The sequence below is a fragment of the Gopherus evgoodei genome, chromosome 9 (assembly GCF_007399415.2).
Source record: "Gopherus evgoodei ecotype Sinaloan lineage chromosome 9, rGopEvg1_v1.p, whole genome shotgun sequence".
NCBI lineage: Eukaryota > Metazoa > Chordata > Testudines > Testudinidae > Gopherus > Gopherus evgoodei.
Window position 1 is genome coordinate 17363862 of NC_044330.1, and position 20630 is coordinate 17384491.

At 42.4% G+C, this 20630-nt stretch overlaps 1 protein-coding gene, 1 long non-coding RNA gene and 1 other non-coding gene across 3 annotated transcripts; 2 read left to right on the top strand and 1 right to left on the bottom strand.

The window, feature by feature from the left end:
• Positions 1–3608: 3608 nt before the first annotated feature.
• Positions 3609–3681, bottom strand: TRNAV-AAC. The gene has a single exon. It is a non-coding gene; the product is annotated as a tRNA-Val (tRNA).
• Positions 3682–6226: 2545 nt separating this feature from the next.
• ACTRT3 (actin related protein T3) lies at positions 6227–11114 on the top strand. Its single transcript, XM_030575753.1, has 2 exons — positions 6227–6429; positions 10196–11114. The coding sequence occupies exons 1-2, from the start codon at positions 6227–6229 to the stop codon at positions 11112–11114; spliced, it is 1122 nt and encodes a 373-aa protein (XP_030431613.1).
• Positions 11115–12107: 993 nt separating this feature from the next.
• LOC115657533 lies at positions 12108–19174 on the top strand. Its single transcript, XR_004001997.1, has 3 exons — positions 12108–12422; positions 14669–14707; positions 15579–19174. It is a non-coding gene; the product is annotated as an uncharacterized LOC115657533 (long non-coding RNA).
• The last annotated feature ends 1456 nt before the right edge of the window (positions 19175–20630 follow it).

Genomic DNA, 20630 nt, shown 5'->3' on the forward strand with positions numbered 1-20630 from the left:
TTTCTTCCTTCTAGGAGCAATGACCATGGTAACCAGTGACAAGACAGCCTTCTTAAAGCAAAGTATTATTTAAGGATAAAGCATTTCAGAGAAAACATTTATTAAAACTATAGACTGTATGCATGTCTAGCTTAACAGGCATCTAACAATCTCCTCTATGGGGAACCTAGTAAGTCTAACTTCCTACAGACTTTTTCAAATCCTCTCTCTGTGTCACTTTTTTTCTCCAGGCAGCTGCTGGAACTGTCCCCTTTCCTCACTCCTTTTAACTGTTTAGACCTGGTCTACATAGCAAGTTAGGGCAGCTCAGCTACATCAGTCAGGTGTATGAAAAATCCTATGTAAGTCCCCATGTAGACAGGGAAAGAATTCTTCCATTGACCTATCTACTGCCTCTCAGGGAGGTGGATACCTATACCAACAAGAGAACCACTCCCATCCACATAGATAGTGTCTACACTAAAATGCTCTGTGGCACCACTGTAGCTTTTTAAGTGTAGATAAGCCCTTTGTGTTCTTTTGATCTCTAGGCTCCCAACATGGAAAAACAACTGTGTCATGTCAAACTGGAGTCTGGAATTACACCATTCTGTTGTAACTGCCCTTCTCCCCCACCCATGTTTGCTGGGAAATTATTTATCTGGATCCATTGTATTTCTTTCTGCTTGTTTTTCCCACAGCCCCTTATTAAGTTAGAACAATACATTCAAACAGGAAATTTGAATAACCCACCATAATTCTACAGTAACTTTATCTCACTGACTAGGTCACATACAGTGTTTATAAAATTATTACATCTCAGTATCTTTAGTTTATTACATAGTATTTTCAAGTCTGTCACAGCAACTATAACTAAAATGCATCTGTGGCTGACCCATAAATAGGAAAAGACTTTCACAGATCCATTAAGGGAATCTTAACTGGGACGGTATAGAGTTAATGCAGATAATTAAATATTTAATTAAGCCAGTAGAATACTCTATTTTAAAGGTTCCATTTTACTAGGTGAACTAAATTAAATACAGTTTTATTTGCTGTTAAACAATTTGAGTTGCCTGGCATATCTCTTCAGTTCTGTTGCTTTTGTTACCAATGTCCCTATTTCATATATCAATAATATGAATGAAAGTGACAATATTACAATAGTTATTTAACAGAAATAATATTGCTTGTCGAAGGTTCAGACAGTGCATTTCAGGCTAATTGTCTGACAAAGATAACAAGATATGTAAGCCCCCTACCTACCCTCTAAATATATGCACACAATTACAATTTCTTGTTGAAAATCTAACGGCCAAGTGTATTATCACAATATATTATTTTAACAATTGTTTCCATTATTATCATTGCAAAGTAACCTATTTGTTACATTAGTTTTATTATTGCTTACTCTGTTATTATTTGTTGTTTACTGAGGACCATCAGAGTTGTGAGTTCAATCCTTGAGGGGGCCATTTAGGGATCTGGGGCAAGGGTAGGCAACCTATGGTACATGTGCTGAAGGCATCAAGTGAGCTGATTTTCAGTGGCACTCACATTGCCCAGGTCCTGGCTACTGGTCCGGGGGGCTCTGCATTTTAATTTTATATGAAGATTAAACTTTTTAAAACCTTATTTACTTTACACACAACAATAGTTTAGTTATATATTATAGACTTATAGAAAGAGACCTTCTAAAAATGTTAAAATGTATTACTGGCACGCGAAACCTTAAATTAGAGTGAATAAATGAAGACTCGGCACACCACTTCTGAAAGGTTGCTGACCCCTGGTCTGTGAGTTCAACTAGATGACCTCCTGAGGTCCCTTCCAACCCTGATATTCTATAATACCCTCATATCTCAATGTTTTGCATCATTTCCTTTACACATAGGAAAATATGGTCCCTGCCCAAAAGAGCATATAAGCTAAGGCTCTAATCATGCAAGCGTCTATGCACATGAGCAATTTTACTTGAACATAATGGGACTACTCTGAGGAATAAAGCTGTGTGTGTGTGTGTAAATGTTTGCATTGTCAGAACATGCATTAGACAAATACAGGGGAGTCGCATCATAGGCACATTTAACTTGCGCAATTTCAACTATACACGCTTGGCAAAACAAAAACAAAATACAAAAAAAATAATTTAAATACTGTACCTGTAGTGCGGGCGATTCCGCCTGCCATTCCACTCAATGAGCATTTGACTATATGCGATTTTCACCTTACACGCCGACTTCAGAACCTAATCCCTGTGTAAGATGCAACTCCCCTGTAATACATTGAAACAAAGAATGTACCAGCCTTTTCTTTCTTTCTTTAATGTTAGATAAATTTCATTTGGGAGGCAGGCCAGTCCTTGCCCACAGACAACCCGTCAACCTTAAACATATTCTCACCAGCAACCACACACCACACCATAGTAACTCTAACTCAGGAACCAATCCAGTGCCAACTCTGTGCACATATCTACACCAGTGACACCATCACGGGACCTAACCAGATCAGCCACACCATCACCGGTTCATTCCATTGTCCACCAATGTAATATAAGCCATCATGTGCCAGCAATACCCCTCTGCTATGTACATCGGCCAGACTGGACAGTCCCTATGTAAAAGGATAAATGGACACAAGTCAGATATTAAGAATGGCAATATACAAAAACCTGTAGGAGAACACTTTATCCTCCCTGGATATACAATAGCAGATTTAAAGGTAGCCATCCTGCAGCAAAAAAACTTCAGGACCAGACTTCAAAGAGAAACTGCTCAGCTGCAGTTCATTTGCAAATTTGATGCCATCAGCTCAGGATAAACAAAGACTGTGAATGGCTTGCCAACTACAAAAGCAGTTTCTCTTCCCTTGGTGTTCACACCTCAACTACTAGAAGAGGGCCTCATCCTCCCTGATTAAACTAAACTCGTTATCTCTAGACTGATTCTTGCTTGCATATTTATACCTGCCTCTGGAAATTTCCACTACATTCATCCCATGAAGTGGGTATTCACCCATGAAAGCTCATGCTCCAATGCGTCTGTTAGTCTATAAGGTGCCATAGGACTCTGTCACTTTTTAGGGATGCAGACTAACATGGCGACCCCTCTGATACTTGACAAATTTAATTGTTAACAAAGAAAGGCTAGCAAATAATAAGCTGTTTAACATTACTCATTACTTTCAGGGCTTTGATATTGCCCTAATGCTCTTCTCATATATGAGGTACGATATCATTACAAAATGCACATAACTGAAACCTAAAATGGTGCTTAAAACTTTAATCAACTGCAAATTGTGTATTTTTGCACTCATTTAAAAATAATCCAAAAAAATTATTAATCTGAAACAGATTCACTAGTGTACATTCAAGTATTAATTATTCAAACAACAACAACAACAAACCAGACAGCTGCCTGGTCAATGCTATCAAGCATTTAACTTACTTTTTCGAAGATCTCATCCTGGGAAAATTAAAGGATTAAAATGGTACCAGTCAAAGAGATTTTAAACTGCCTCTTTTGAAAATGTACACCTTTTTTTCCCCTAATGCAACAGTATCCAATGTAGCTAGTGTATTTAAAAGAAGTTTTAAAACACAAATTTACAACAAGGTATATTTACAAAACTGTTTCCGCCCGGTTTCGAACCGGGGACCTTTCGCGTGTTAGGCGAACGTGATAACCACTACACTACGGAAACTCATCTGGTAAAGAACTAGGAAACTTTCTCTTTTAGTAATGTGCTGGAGAACCCTGCGTGCTCTAGTAAAAGTTGTTATATGTGGGATCTTCCTGAAACCGGCACATTTACTAGGGAAGCAACCCCTGCCTAGATTCACGTGGAGGACGTGTGCATCTGACCAGGTTTCCAAGCCCTCAGTGGAGCTCCTAACACAAATATCGGTCAGACTGAGGCAAAAATTGCCCGAAGCACCACAGTGAAAACACTTTGTGTGTGTGTGTTTGGGGCGGGTCACCGCAACAGGGCTCCACTCGACTGCGCTTTCGGAGCATGCACGGCCCCCACTGTGACTATGGATTGGCCCCTCTGGTCCACGCACTGTACCCCGCACTCAGCAGGGGCAGCACCCAGCCTCACGAGGATTGCAACTCATAGCTGCACGTGTACTGTACGGATTCCACCCCCCGCTCTCCCGCGAGTACATTACCCCGGTTCCCTCCCTAAACGGGCCTCCAGCGTGCGCCCATCCGCAGCACGCCCCATACCCCCTTTGGGGCCTGCACAGCACGCAGAAGTGCATGCGAACCGACTACAGCGTTCACATCTCCACGGGGGACCTGTGGCTACGCAGAGGTCTCCTCTTTTTGACTCCTACCCAGCCACAAGCGTCAATCTGCTCTCTCCAGGGCTTGGTGGAAAGACCAGGGGCAGGGCTCAACAAGGGCATAATGTCCCTTCCTTGGCATTTTCAAAGGCTGCCTAATTAATTTAAACAGATTCATAGTGCGGGTGGGAGGAGCTCTAATTTCCTGATCAACATGGGGGTTCTTTAGTAGTTAAGCATGACAGAGTTTGACTTTGTTTTGAGTCACACACATGCTTTCTCCCCTGCCTGCCTCCGCCCTGCATACCACCATTCATGTTTAATTTTTCGTTTTAAAGATTGGATGGTTGGTGGAAGATATTCCTTCAACAACCAGAGTATATTAAAATTACTATCTGAATTCTAATAAAATATTATTCCTGTAGATTAAGTGACTCAATATTCTTTCAGTACTGTAGTATTAAAGGGAGCTCAGTTTTGGACTAAAAGGTAAATGTTGTTAAAATAACTTTTTACAAAACCAAAAATCAGTCAAACATTGCTGTTAATTTAAAAAACAACAGTAAAAGCAGGGGAGGGGCGTTAAATCAGAAAGCAAATAGTCCCCCCCCGCCCCTACCCCCAATGTTTGTATTTAAACAATGCAGCATTGTGTTAGTAAATAGTGAAAGTTATGGTTCTGATCCTGCAATTAGATGCACATGGCTAGGCGGGCCCCAATAGCCACCTACATAGACCCAGTTACAAAATCCTGGCCTTAATTTGTAGGTCCAAGAAAAAAAGAACATTATAGCAACAAGAGGGCAACATTTCTCAAATAAAAAGCTGAAAAGAGCTATAAGAAGAAAAATAAATAGGTTGTATTTATATTAACAATAACATATACCTACAGTGTCTTTAATCCCAAAGAATAACAAATCCCATTACAAATTTAACAAATTGATATGCAAACTATATATAGGAATCACTTCATTCACCTCAGAAATGCAATCATCTTTGCGATGAAATTCATCCACTGTTTAACAGCACCACTCAGTTTAGAGGAAGTAAAGAAGACTGCCCAGTTAAAACTATATTGGGAACCTAGCCTGCAAAATGCAATTGCCTGGGTTGGAATTTGTCTTGGACACAATGGTTAACATCTTGACTCTTACAAAAACTATCTTGGACTCTTTAATTACCTCAAATCATCAAGACCTCATATCCCATATATTAAATTAAGCTGCTAGGAGCTGCCTTAGGCAAAAGCAAAATAGGAATCTACTGAGACTTGTGTACTGGGAACCCAGAGAACTAATTCAGTACTCTGTGGATTTGTCCAGCCACCCTTTCAAGCAACAGAACAAGAAGAGATTCCCTGCCACTGTCCAGAGCAAAGTTTGGGTCTGCCCACATGATGATGGCAGGCTTGCCAATTTGAAGGTGCTGCCTGCCCTAGAGGCATGTTAGAAGATTTCATTACTGACTCAGAGGGAAAAGTCCCACTACCAGAATCAACACCATCAATTCCCAGGGGCAACTTTCAGATCCTGGACCTCCCTAGCAGATTATTCTAATTATTTTTAAAGTATATTAATAAAATTTAAAAATAAAACCCCTACCCCATTCAAATATTGTACCTTAAAAAGGAGGGACCCCCAGGCATGTTGTTATTGCTCTTAGTTTTCATGTGGAATGCAATGAGGCACTCAGCTACGACAGTCACAGATAGCAAGTTAAATCCTGGGGCTCTAAGCCGGCTCCTTCAACAGTTAGGGAGTTTCCTATGCAGGTAGTGAACAGGCTGGACTTTTCTTAGCTTGATAAGGGCTGAGGAGGTGTCTTAGCAACAAGGGCACTACTCCTGTATGTGCCTTTGTCACAATAGGAGGGGATTATCACATGAAGGGGAAGTTGCTGGCCCCCACCACTCCCCAGTGGCCTGAGTGGGAAGTGGCAGGTGGAAAGCCACCTCCTGAGATGGGGGATATGTTACCGGCTGTGGTTATAGACAATGGCTCAGGCCTGATCAAGGCAGGCATAGCTGGGGACAAGGAACCACGTTTCATCTACAGCAACATAACAGGCAGGCCTAAAGCCAAGTCCGTGATGCTGGGGGCAGGCCAGAAGGACCTTTACATTGGGGATGAGGCACAGGCCAAGCGGGGGATCCTCTCCATCAGGTATCAGAGAGTGGTGGGAGCTAGGCCTGGGGAAATGAGAGCAGGCCAAGGAGCGGGTCCTCTCCACTTGGTCTAAAGAGGGGGACATGGAAAGTGGGTAGGGAGCAGGTCAAGTGTGGGGGGGTTCTATTCTTTGGGAGGGGTTTGCACTTTCACCTACTAAACCTAGGGTTGCAAGCTCAATCCCTTGAGGGAGCCACTTAGGGATCAGGGGCAAAATCAGTATTTGGTCCTGCTGGTGAAGGCAGGGAGCTGGACTTAATGACCTTTCAGAGTTGATTCTATGAGATAGGCATATCTTTATATATTATTTAGGTAGGAAAGGAGATGATGGGGGTCCTACCCAAGGTGGGTTGGTTTAGTGAAGAATGTGTCCATCAGGTACTAAGGAGGGAGGAGGAGCCATCCCTGCTCACACAGGAGAAGCATGTCAAGCAGGGTTGGGGAGGCCCTGCCATCAGGTGCTATTAGCCTTGTGGGAGGGAAGGTTGTGAAGCAGCAGTTAAGTGGATGCAGGGTGAGCTGGGACAGGAAAGCTGGCATCTGAACAAGGAGGGAGCATTGCCTCAGACAGCAGTCTCCTTTGCAGGCCTCTCCTCATGGTGAGAGTTTGGTACAGGACAGAGGAAAAGTTTTCCTCTGTGCCAGTCACTTCAATGTTTGATCATGGAAAGTGCTGCAAAACGAAATTGTCAAGGAACCTGCAGGGTCTTTTCCAAATGAAAGGCTGTTGCTATTGGCTTTTGCTTTGCACAGACTAATACAGGTATCCCAAAGGTAAACATGAGTCAAGGCCAAACAAGGTCAAAAAGTGGGAGGGAGAACAAAACAAGGGAGAAAGAATACAGACTAACAGAGGAGGCTGGAAGTGCAGAAAAGAAGGGAAGAGGGCCACAGAAACAAAGAGAGAGAGGATAGAGACAGAGAAAGATGCATCTCAAATTCTGTGCAGTTCGACTGCAGCAGCTTTATGCACTTTTGCACCCAGTGTGAAGGTTTCCAAAGGGCATGGGGAAGTGTGCAAAATAAGCTCTTCTGACATGTAGCTACATTAGTGCATTTGGGTATGAAAGCAACATTGCAAACACCTATTATGCTTGAAACACACCTCATGTCCACACACAAAAGCAGTGGCAGGAGTGCCCTGCTGCGCAGTTGTACTTCCCGAGCACCATTGTATCCTGCATCCCCCTTCCCTATTGCACTGCTAATGTAGACAGAAAATGCTGTAATTGCAGCTGCATCTTTTCATAGGCCTAGGCTGCAGCTACACACAATAATACACTACTGTTCTTGTAATCTCTTTAGCAGTTGCAATGTACAGTGTTTCTTGTATTTCAAACTATATTCCTGTGATAAATTACTGACACGTCTATTATTTTTACATATGAGAGTTTTCTGTTTAATAAGGTGCGATGCATGCAGTGTTCATGGTTTTCTTGTTTAAAAAAAATAGAGAAGCTTCCGTGAAGCATGTGCTACTTTGTATATTGGAATACACTGCCTTATACAGTTCCAGTTTTCTTTTAAATGGTATAACACTTCTCCAGTTATGGATAACTCCTACAAAACATTGATTTAGGGACCTGTGCTGGACAAATTGCACCCATTTTACAGTAGAAGTACAATGATGGGAAGGAGTGGTGTGACATGCTGAATAGCTTTATATTAGCCAAGATGGCTAGTTTGTGGACACACTGCATCATTACAATTTACAGCAGTTCTGCAGTTCTCTCTGATGTAGATAAAGCTATTGATTGACAGTGCACCTACAAATAGGTGGGAAGGTTGTGTAGGGAGCAGTAGCAGGGAGCGGAGTGAAAGGAGGGAATAGGAAAAGCTCTGGGTTAGGAGAAGAAAAATTCAAGGGATCTGGTGGAGAAAAGGAAGCACTAAAAGAAGAACAAGAATAACTGGGGAGAAAGAAAAGAAAGAACAGACTGGAAAATTGGACACAACGAAGAGTAAAAAAGGAGACCGAAAAAGGAAAGATAAATACATTGATCTCTCAGGGCTTGTCTAGACTAGTCTACCAATTAGTTCAAATTAGCAAATGTGAGTGTAAAGTGTTAAACTAAATACTCCACAGACATTTTTTTTCTGGATACAAATGGTTACACTTTACTTCAGGACTTAGCCCAGGGTAAACCACAAACAACCAATTCCCTCAAATGAAAACAGTACTACAAACTCTAGTCTAGACAAACCCACAACCTCGGCAGGACTGGAATTTAAAGACAAAGGTTACTAGCACTTTATGACTGCAAGGAAAATCTGAATGTGAAAGCTGGGCTCTCTTTGGTGTGACCCATGCAGAAACTTGCGCTGATATAATGAAACTAGTTTTAATGAATACCTTTCGTTGTTTCCATGCAATTCACATACACACACACACACACATGCACACACACTTTACATGGAATAACAAAAGATGTGAATTAAAACCTTACATTGATGGAGGCTGAGTCTACACTACATGGTTATGCTGCAATAATCTCAGTAATGTAGACACGGTCTGTTTGTTCTCTCACACAACCACATGCAATGCACATAATACCTTGTTGAACCCTTCGCCTACATGGTGCTAGTTTCTGGGCAGACTCTATTAGGCTTTGCTTTAGGTGCGGCCTCTAAAATGACTCTTACCATTATCTTAAGTTAAGGGAGTGTTCACACACATCAATCTCAATGAGTTTTTAATTCAACCCATAACAAGGCTTCCCCCAGAGCATAACATTAGTATGAGGCAAATTTCTGAGTAGACCAGCCCTTCTTGTGTCTCCAGCCAGTCAGCCTGAAACAACTTTAGAGAGCTACAAACTGCTTCTTTTCAGTGTTAACACCGAGGACTGTACAGGGCCAGATTCTCCATGCACTGCAACTTGTGCCAGTTCAAAAAGTGTGCATAATAGGTGTAAAATTCTACTAAATCAGAAAAGTAGTATGTTGCACCCACGTTGTAGTCACTAAGCTCTGGTGTAGATGACTGCACAAGATGCAGGCCAATAGAGAATCTGGTCTTCAGTTTCTACCTACCACTGCTAATGCTAGTTCAGCTCCACTGGTATTAGCAAGGTTGGGGGAACTACCATAGACCACTGCCACCAGCAGTGTTTTAAATATCTAGTTATCTAGCCCTCTCCAGATCATAATTGATCAACATGGTTCTTAAAACACTGCCAGCACCCAGTGTATGCTAAGGCTCCCAACGTTGATGGTGAATTTTTGCAAGATTTCTCTAGTGTAGACAAAGCTAATGTCTGGGACTTCCAAGAATCTTTAATCATCTTTCTCTACCCTTTACGCTCTCTATACTTGTTGAGTGCTATCAGAGAGTAAGGTAAATCTTCCAGCTACTAATCTACTGGATGAATTTTTGAGGGCTGGCAGAAGAAATACTCCCACAATAATGTTTAATAAACATACATTATCAATAGTGAAATTAATAAATTGTAAAGATTCATACTGAACTTTTCAGTAATATTTTAAAAATAATGTTTAGATACTTTTTAAAATGTAGGTCCTAATCCTGCAACGTGCTACATCCCTTCTTAGATGTGCTGAGAGTCAGCAGCTCTAGGAGGCAATCACCAACATTCTTTAGCCCAGGCCATTATTAATTTTATTTTTCAAGGAAACACTTGTGACTTAGAGTTTGATATGCAGTACACTTCATGAAATGATATACTTGAGAAACACCTGACAAGTTGAACCTAGTAAATGGTGAAGGCTGCCTTTGTTTTTTGTCTGATTGAATCCCATGTAGGTATCCAGTGGAGCATGGAATTGTCACATCTTGGGCGGACATGGAGGCTGTGTGGAAGAATGTTTATGACCATGACCTGAAGATGAAGGCAAGTGAGCGACCAGCACTGTTCACCGAGGCACCGCTCAATCCACTGGTCAATCGAGAACATATGACAAAGATTCTCTTTGAGCGCTTTGAGGTACCAGCCCTTTATGTGGCCATCCAGGCTGTACTGGCACTCTATGCGTCAGGCCTTACCACGGGCTGTGTGATGGACTCTGGTGATGGCGTTACCCACACTGTACCTATCTTTGAGGGCTACTGCTTATCCCATGCTGTTCTCCGGCTTGACCTGGCTGGCCGTGATCTTACAGACTACCTGATGAGGATCCTTAAAGAGAGCGGTGTCTCCTTGGTCAGTACAGCTGAAAGGGAGATTGTACGAGACATGAAGGAGAACTTGTGTTATGTGTGTCTGTATCCAGAGGAGGAGTTGGCTAAGAAACCAAGTGAAGTAGAGAAATCCTACAGGCTGCCTGATGGGCAGGTTATTAAAGTCCAGAATCAAAGGTTCCGCTGCCCTGAGACCCTTTTTTGCCCATCTAATATTGGCATGGAGGCCCCAGGGATTGACAAACTCTGTTTCAACACCATCATGAAGTGTGACATTGACCTGAGGACCAACTTTTTCTCCAACATAATCCTGTCTGGCGGTTCCAGCCTCTTCCCTGGCATGGCTGAGCGCATCACTAAAGAAATAATCCGCATGGTCCCCAGTGACACTGAGGTGAAGGTCATGGCTCCCCCTGACAGGAAGCTCTCTGTTTGGATGGGGGGCTCCATCCTCTCCTCCCTCTCTGCCTTCCAGCAAATGTGGATTACCATGGCAGAGTACAGGGAAATTGGGCCTAACATAGTGCATAGAAAATGCTTCTGAAATCCAGTTGTTTTAAAAAGGATCTTACTGAAAGTGTTGTGGGAAAGAAAAGAACCTCAAATTATAGTAATCCCAAAACTCTAGGAGGCCTACGCCAGTAGTATTTATTTGGCGAAAGACTAATAAAAATCATAACTCTGGGTGTGCTTGTTCTAGAATATATCTTTATGAATATGTGTAAAATGTTTTGGATTTCTAGTGAGAGTTTTTTACACAAGGACAAAACAGTGCGGAAAACAAGTGAAGTAAATTAAATTGACAGTTTTACAACATGGCTTTTGCAATCTTATTCCATTATTACTGAATGTATGTATAAGTGTAATATCCCCACACTTTCTAACAGACATTTCTGTTACTAAAATGTAATGTTGAGCAGGAAATAACTGAGGGACACAGGCCATTGCAATGTTATGCACATATTTGATAGATTATTTTTCGAGTGACCTAGTCGGGAGATATTCACAGAACAGAAACTCCTTTCTTTTGAGTTATGAACACAAAATAAAGAGATCCACTTTGTTTTCCTTTGGCTGGAACTAAGGTCAGATTAAGGGCCTGCCTCACTACAAAAAATTCTCCCTAGAATTGAGTGAGAATTCTGGCCATGTGGACTTGATGCCCATGTTAAAGAGACAATAGTTTCTCTGGCTATAGGGATGCGGTGCCATTGGAGTGTATGGGAGAACAGAATAGGTTTCCTGGCCATGTGATTTTTGTGTGAGGAAACAACATTACAAGCTGACCACCCTACATACTGCTGCTAGAACTGGGGTAGAGTAGAAAAAAAAACAGGTTCTTAGGCCCCGTGGTTTGTTTGTGGGCGGAGTCAGGCATCTCCAATCTCCCGCTAGTGATTCCATTCCCCCTCCATGCCCCGCAGAGCCAATGGGAACAGACGGGACTCCCGCTAGCCAATCCATGCGCGGGGGCGGGACGGTGGAAGGTATATAAGGCGCGCGGCAAGGCGGCTCGGTCGCTGCGGCGGCCGGGGGGGGCTCGGTCTTTCTAACCCTAAGCGGAACGTGGCCCCTCCCCGCCGCAGCCGTCCGCTGTTTTACTCGCTGACTTTCAGCGGGCGGGGGGAGCGGGCGGAGACACCAACCAAAAAACGTCAGCGAGGGGCCCTCCCCTCCCACGCCGACCTGGGCCGGTGTGGGGCCCGCCAGGGAAGTCCCCGCCGCCCCGCCCTGGTGAGGCCGCGGTCAGCCGGTTCGCGCCACTGCTGCCGCGAAGAGTTCGTCTCTGTCAGCCTCGGGGGCGGCCGGGGTGGAAGGGCGGGTCCCGTGCGGGTCGGCCGGGAGAGCAAACGTGAGTGGCGGCCCCTGCGCAACCGCCCTCCCCGAGCTGTGGGGCCCGCGGTCGGGGCTGCTCTCAGACACGCCGAGCCGGGGGCGGAGGAGGCGGGGCTGGCCAGTGCCGAGAATGGTCCGTCCCTAGCAGCAGCCGCCGTTTGGCTGCGCTCCCGAGGGGCCGCGCGAATCTGCGTCGGGCCCCCTCCGCCGTGAGGCGGCTGCCCCGCGGTGCTGCTGGGGGCCAACGGCGGGCGGGTCCTGGAGCCCCCCGGGGCCCCGTTCCGTGTCCCCCAAACGCTCGCGGCTGGAGCCCCGCTCCGTGACCCCCCCCTCGCCCCAAACACTCGAATCTGAAGCCCTGCCCCGTGTTGCTGCCCCATGCCCTGACCCTGTCCCACCAAATAACGGGCCGCCCCCCCCCCCCCCGTGCATCTCCCCCAGACATGCTGGGGGCCTTGCTATGTAACCCCCCAAACCTGCTCCTGAGGCCCTGTTCCATGACCCGTGGCCACCCAGGAGCCTGCTCCATGACCCCTCCACCGTGCCCCCAAACGCTGAGGCCTGGAGCCTTGCTCCATGACCCTCACCCTTCCCACAAACACTCCTGTCTGGAGCACTGCTCCGTGTCCCTATCCCCCAACGTGCGCCTGGGGCCCCACTCTGTGACCCTGTCCCACCAAATATATGTGCTGGGGACCCCCTGCCCTGTGTGTCTCTCCCAAATGTGCTGGGGGCCCTGCTCTCTAACCCCCTTCCAAAACCTGCCCCTGGGGCCCTGCTCCATGACCAGTGGCCATCCAGGGGCCTGCACTGTGACCCCCATCTCTCCCAGGGTGCTGCTCTGGGACCCCAACACAAGCACAGGGTCCTGCTCTGCCCTCCCCCAAACCCATGATCTGTTACTCTGCCTCCTCCCCCCAGGCACACAGGGCTATACTCTGTGACTCTCCATGCTTGGTAGTGTGTGAGTATGGCAAGAAGGGTCACAGGTTGGCTGTGTGCTCGTAGTTGGGTGAGTAGCAGAGTCAAAGCATAGTAAAGAGGTTGTTGGGAGAAGGGAGGCTCAGAGACCCAATTTTATTATCTGTGGATTTGCTGCATCCAAGAGGAGGTCTGCAGGTAGAAACAAAAGTAGAGATTCTGGGGCCTTGAATGTTCAGTATCTCTAGAGAAGCTTCTTTTTGTCTGGAAATAGCTGATTTTTGCTGTTGCTCTAGTAAATCCATCCCCTTGAGAGGGGGTAGCTATGTCAAAGGAAGAATTTTTATCAGCCTCATGATGTCTGCACTGGGGCTTAGGTTGGCTTAACTACATCTCAGGGCTGTGAATTTTTCACAACCAGGTGAGTGATGTAGCCAGGTCAACTTAAGTTTTAGGATCATATTTTGGATGAATATGTATTTTAGTCCATGTTAACTCTATGGGACTATACTGTGTTGGCATAATCCCGAAGTGTAGATGCAGCCTGTGCTGACTTCCCTAAGTGAATAGCTATCTCAACCCTATATTTTAAGTGAAGACCAGGCCTAAAACTCAGTGTAGGCCTAACTGCATTGTATAGCTGCAATTTAGTAACTGAATAGATGTTTGACCAGCACCACCTAGTGTCTGTTTTCTTTCTTTACATGTAAAATTGGGGTAGACTAAGGCAAGGTGGAGTGAGTGGGGAAATACATGCTCCATTGCCAAAAGAAAAGTAAGAAAGCTATGTGTGTGTCCTGTTCATTGATTAAAAAAAAGTTCCCATTTTGATAGAGGTTATGTATAACACATCTAATGAATTTTTTCTTACTAAAAATATAAAGCTCTACAACCCTTTACCATTGTCCTGTAGTCCAATTTCTCAGTTCAAAGTAACTGCATTACTAATTTTTATTTGATAAGTTCAGAATATCATCTCTTTTGTTTTCTCATCTAAACTTTAGCTTAACATCTATCAAATATTGCTTTTGGGACTTGTAGGTAACCAAAGAGAAGGCAAGATTTCCTCACACTCAACAAAACATCCTAAAGTAAAATATTTTCAAGTGAGGGTTCCTACCCTTCTGTCCTTCCAGGCTCTCCCTCCCTCACCCTTCCTTTGACAACAATAAATAGAATTGTATGGGGTTCGTACCTGAAACTACACAAGTGTCTGTCCTTGCTTGACAATGTTAATTGCTGTAAGATGCTTACTTTTCTGGAAAGTAAACATGTCTCTGTCATGTTGCTGAATAGTTGGAATCCCCTCTGCAAAAAAACTCACTTTTTTTCTCCTTTTAGATTTCCTGCCAGTTAAAAGTAAGCAGGGAACAGCTCAAGGTACATCTGTTTAGTCTTATTTAACATGCCTTTTTGTCAAACAAATCTGGCACTAGATGAAATAATTACCTCTAGACATGCCATTGGTCAAGCTAGGTGAAAGGGAGATGGCAAGTGTAAAAATGCAAACCTGGATGGAAAGAAGGGTCCAGCTGAAACAAGGGGATCCTGCCAGATGTCCTAGGGCAGTGGTTCTCAATTGTACTGGTGACCCCTTTCAAATAGCAAGCCTCTGAGTATGACCTCCCCCATATAAATTAAAAACACTTTTTTATATATTGAACACTATTATAAATGCTGGATGCAAAGAAAGATTTGGGGTGGAGGCTGACAGCTTGTGACCCCCTATGTAATAACCTTCTGACTCCCAGTTTGAGAACCCCTGCCCTAGGACCACCTAAAGTGAAATTGGAGAAAAAAATTCACAATTAAATATGCTTTACTGGAAAAGTCCCAGTCTGGCCGGGACCTAATGCCTAAGAAACAACCCTTGGTTTGATTTACTAGTTGGGTTGAATGTTTTATAAATGAAAATGATTAGGGCAAGATGTGATTGTTCAAGTACTTGGGTCCTAGGTGATGGTAGGCTTTATGTTGGTAGTTGTAGCTTGCAGAGATAGATGTAATTCCTATGCAAAGGAGTGATATCAGCCATGTGCGGCAATGATCACAGCCTCTAGATCAGTTGCATGGAAAGTTCAGTGATGTGGGCATTGCTGTTGGCTAGCCTGAGGGTGGCAGTGAGTGTGGTGAGATCTTTGTATAAGAGCAATGAGTGAGCCTCAAGCATGTACTGGAGTTGACTACTTTAGCAACATCTCTAGAGAGCAGTCAAGAGACCAACCCTTGAGTGTTCCTTCTCTTTCTTCAGGTTCTGCATCTCTCTGGCCAGTAGGGGTATGCTCCCTGAATAATTGAGTACTCTCAAAATCACTGAATCCCTGAAAATACTCTTACTTTGCTCTGAAAGTCATCTGTTGTACTTGGTTTGAGTTTGTCAGCTGTCTCATCAACATAAAAATGTTGGCTAGACGGTTTAATAGCAAAGGTATGGTCCATATGGAGCAGTAAAAAGATTTAGGATTGTGTCTGCATATCGATACCACAATCCATCACCACATGATCTTCTGTAGCATTCTGGTCGGCAAAGGAAAGAGAATGGAGCCTTGAAGACCACAGAAGGGAAGAAGATAACATTGTTTTCAACAATTTTAAATAGATTTGGAAATTCATTACATAGTTCATTATCCATGATTTTTTTTTTAATTCTTAGGCTCCTAGTCTTACTATATTTAATTTGGTTTCCCAGATCTTCAGTCCAGCATGTGATAATAGCACTGGGCCAAATCTATTCCTCATGTACCTCATTTTAGTGGAGTTTACAAATTATTTACAAATGTTAGGGAACTGAGGTCTTTAGGGAACTGGGAAGCGTATTACTCCAAATTTACTTCTATTGGTTTGTACGACAGCAAGCAAAGTTTTGTGTGAGATGGCTGTCTTGGGGTGTTACGACTCTGATTCTACAAAAAAATCAGGGAAGATTCAGCTATTGCGGTTGTGCTGCCTTCCCATCTGCACTAGTGCTTTACTACAGAAATGGTTCAAAAGAGCACTGTTGTGGCTTTTCAGGAACCAGAATAACTGAAGCTCTCAGCAGGTTTTCCCTTTAAGAGCTTAAAACTATTTGTTAGTGGCCGCCACCACAGAAAGTGAAGAAAATCACACTTGATAGTTCTCCCCTTGAAATTCAATTGTTATCAAGCAGCAACCCCTGTGAGAGAGAGCAGCTTGGGGAAGCAGAGCTGAAGTCGTGTTGTCCCTTGCTTCATTTCATGTTTCAAGTTTTAAATTCTTTTTTTAAAGCATAACTTATTGTATGACTTATTTAACACTTGTGTACAATGCCATATGTACACTTGCTGTGTGTAAAAAGAATAAAGACATGATCACTGCTTCAAGGACCTCATAATCAAGGATAGATATGACATGATGTGATACAAGGAGAGAGAACATCACTCAAGGAGGGAAAGGAAGGATTTACATACAATAAGTTTATGAAGTTGCTTTCATAAAGTTTTCATCATGTTAGGATTTAATTTTAAAACATGGCCCCACTGTGCCTTGGTGATTTATGCATGGACGTTCCACTTAAGGCAGATGGGTAACTGCCTTTGGTATTGTGCCTCTTTTTACCTTGGCATGTTCTCCGTAGTGGCAGGGAGATGCTGTGGCTAGAGGCAGGCTATGGGAAATATTCCCCATTGCTCCATCAGCTCTGTGGAGCATCTGTAAAAAAGTACAGCCTGGGGCTGTTGTTAAATTTCCTTCAGAGACCTTCTATGTGGTGGGATACCTCTTTCAGGATAGTGGAAATGGCAGTGCTGCTGCCAAGGAGCTGGAGGAGGAAAGGGACCAGAAAGTTAGTTTGCAAGTGCAGAGTGCTACACAGATGGCTCTCTCCTCCCGTGTATCCCCCAAGAGCTGTGGGGTTCTTGAATGGGCCGCAGGTTGAGGCATTGAGGAATCAGTTCCCTGTAAAAGAATTTGGAGAGAAAACTGTGATAGGCACCCTGTAGCGTATCTTTCCCTCTGTAGGTTTCTGTCACATGTAGGCACAAACTGGGCCTTTGTTGTTTTAAATTAAAAAAAAAACTTGAATTTACTATTTAAATAGGTTAGTATGGAAGGAATGGTAGAAAGAGGGGAATTTGCAGGATATACTGCCCAAAGGCCTTGTTGGGCCTGGTAAAAACATGAATCCAGTTAATTTCTTAGAGGTAGCCGCTCAGCCCGCCTTCATAAAAATGGTACATTTGCTGAAGTGCATCAGGTAGGAGAAATAACAATATAATACAGAAATAACAGTAAAAGTAGCAGGAAGGTCTCATACTGTAGAAGACCTGAAAGTGCTATAACAAAATGAATCTTCATGGCCCTGAAGAATTTGTGTGTGCTGTTTGTTCAGTTCGAGACATAAAAGTGTGCACATTCCCCCCTCTATTTTTAATACGCTCTTTTGGCTGCATGTTTTGCCATGTGAACTTCGGTTTTTGTCAGTGGTTCAGTGGATAGAACACTGGGCTGGAGACGGCACTTATGTTCTATGCCTGGGTCTGCCACAGACTATGTGACTTCTGTCAAATCACAGATTCTTACTTCTCCATCAATAAAATAATAATAATAATATGTAACCACCTAAGGGCTAAGCCCTAAGGGCTTATCTGTATGCAGAAGCTGCACAGGTTTAGCTAAAATTAAGTTAAGCTGCTGCAACTTGTGTGTGTGCATGTGTGAACTCTCCTATTGGTTTAAAATTAACTATCTTGGTTTAGTTTGTGCCTGTAAATTTACTGATGCGAGCTAAACCAATATAAGCCAGGTTTAACTCATATAAAAGTGGTGTCCACACATAAAGTTGTACCAATTAAAGTAAATCATATAAAATCACACCATTAGTAGGTAAACTGTTACAACTCTTTGTGTAGACCATGCCTAACAGTGAGATCTATGCTTTAAAAATACTATATAAGGGATACTTATTCATATTATTTATTATTCTAGTTAAAGAAAATTCCAATAAAATATTTTCTTTTTAAAAACTAATATTCATGTGATTGTCTAAGAAAATGAAGGTAGAGTTTAAACTGAACTACAGTATAAAGTCTAACAAAACAGCTTGACCTTACTTGTGATACAAACAAACAAAAGTGTCCTGGCGAGGAATAATAGTTATCAAAGATTGAATAACTGTTTTATTTGAAGATTGATTAACTACAGACTAATCTGGCTAAACATTAATTGAATTTAACCTAGTCCTGTTCCTAGACTAATCTAAGGGTATATGGAAATTTTTAAAATGTAGGTGTGATGTCATATATACAGATATGAATTGGCAAAAAGGCAATGGGAGAGATGTAGCTTTTTTAACCATTGTATTGATTTTTGGAAATAATCTTTATATGTAAAATGTTATTCAATCAAATCTGCATAACTAATAAAAATGGGAACTGAAACACATGCTGGCTTTTCATATTTATGTATCCCTTTTTGCTTTGCGAAGATCTGCATTTTCAAGTTGACATGCTTGATTCAGAAAATTGAAGCCAGAGTGCTAGATGTTTCTGGTAGGTCCATTATACTATCAGCTGTGCAGGTTGTTCTCACAGTTCAAATTAATCTTTCTGTGGATTGCTGGGTTTTTTGTTTGTTTTGTTTTGGTCCTTGAATTACCTAATTACATTGGCTTTCGTTAATCCTGTATTTACTGTCTATATGTTATTTGGATAAATATGAATTTGTAACAAAAAGTAATGAAATGACTTAATTTCAATTGGCCAGAGTAAATGCATTTAAGTAAAATAAAGATACAATAGTATTTTTAACACCTAGCAACTTTTGTCTTCAAAGTGCACTACAAACATAAGTATTGTCCTTGCTCTACTGAGGGGAAAACTGAAACTCAGTGAAATCCTGGCTCCTTTGAGTTTAACACAAACCTCCTATTGAATTTAGTGGGGCCAGGATGGTGTCCCCAGAGTTCATAGACTTGCCTAATCCCACATAAGTCAGTCCCAGACCCAGTGTTAGAAATCAGGAGTTCCTATTGCCCAGGCCAGTAGACCAAGTTGCCTCTCTGTGGGTGAAATCCATCTTTGTACAGAGTACTAACAAAGTCTATGCATGGTTGTGAGACTTCAGTAGTGTGTAAACTTTGCACAGACAGCACAGGGATGAATTGTTTCCTATGTAATTATTGCTTGCTGCTAACAAAAACATAATAAAAATAAAAGTTCAGGATCAGGACTCATGTTATCTTAAAATTATCTGCTTCAGTGGAGTTTCAGCTTTTGAAGTCAATGGTAATTAAGAGTATCCAGTTTTATGGGCACAAAAAAAGCAACCGTGGACATTCAGCTCCTAGTTGTATCAGTCCCTAATATTATAATGGTTTAGGAGCAGAACTACCTTTTGTCCAGGAGAATGGTACAGTTATGCAGATTTATGTTTAATGAATTTCTTTCCTATAACTTTATAAGTCTTTGTTTTTGCTTTTTAAATCAGTGCTCCGAAGCAAGTTTGTCCTAGATGTATATATCTTGGCTGATCCATCATATATTTTTTGAACAGTAGATGGCAACATCCATTCACCTGTAGCAAAAATCCAACACAAATATTCAACACATTACACAACCCAATGTACAAGTCTGAAAATATCCACAGTGTGAAATAGAATCATTCTTAAAATGATCATTTACAGTTGTAGGTTCAAAGTGAAACAATTGGTATGAGCCCTGATATGCTATGATTCTGATTATTTGTTTTCCAACCAAGGGTGGGGTTACAGTGAAATTGGAAACTGCAGTTGCAGTTGTTGCAGATTCCTAGTTCTTATATTGATTTGATGGATGTTTGTTAAGCTTTGCAGCAGGACACCACTGTGAAACCTCATTCCTAATCAGTGGAAGTATGGAATAAGCATATATTTTAATATATATTTACATTAAACTTTGTAAAAGACTAAGGAATCTTGATTGAGCAGCTACACCTGATTGCAAGCAAAATGGTTAATAGTTTTTTTTCAGATATCAGTTACACTTTATAGTTTGCTTTGTGCTTAGAAAATGTGCAAAATGGAGAATGTTTTCTATACCTTTAACTTTAGGCATTACCTTGTGAAGTAAGAGTTTCAAATCTTGGCTCCCTTGAAATTAATGGCAAAACTCTCATTGACTTCAGGATTATTTTATTTTATTTTAATTTTTCAGGATTTCACTTATTGTGATTAATAATTTGTTTGGATACCATGTACCTAAATAGATAATGGCCAAAATTTTTGAATCTGTGTACCTAAAGTTAAGCTCCTAAATCTCTGTTTAGGTACCTAAATATAATAGCCTGATTTTTAAAAAGTGCTGAGTAC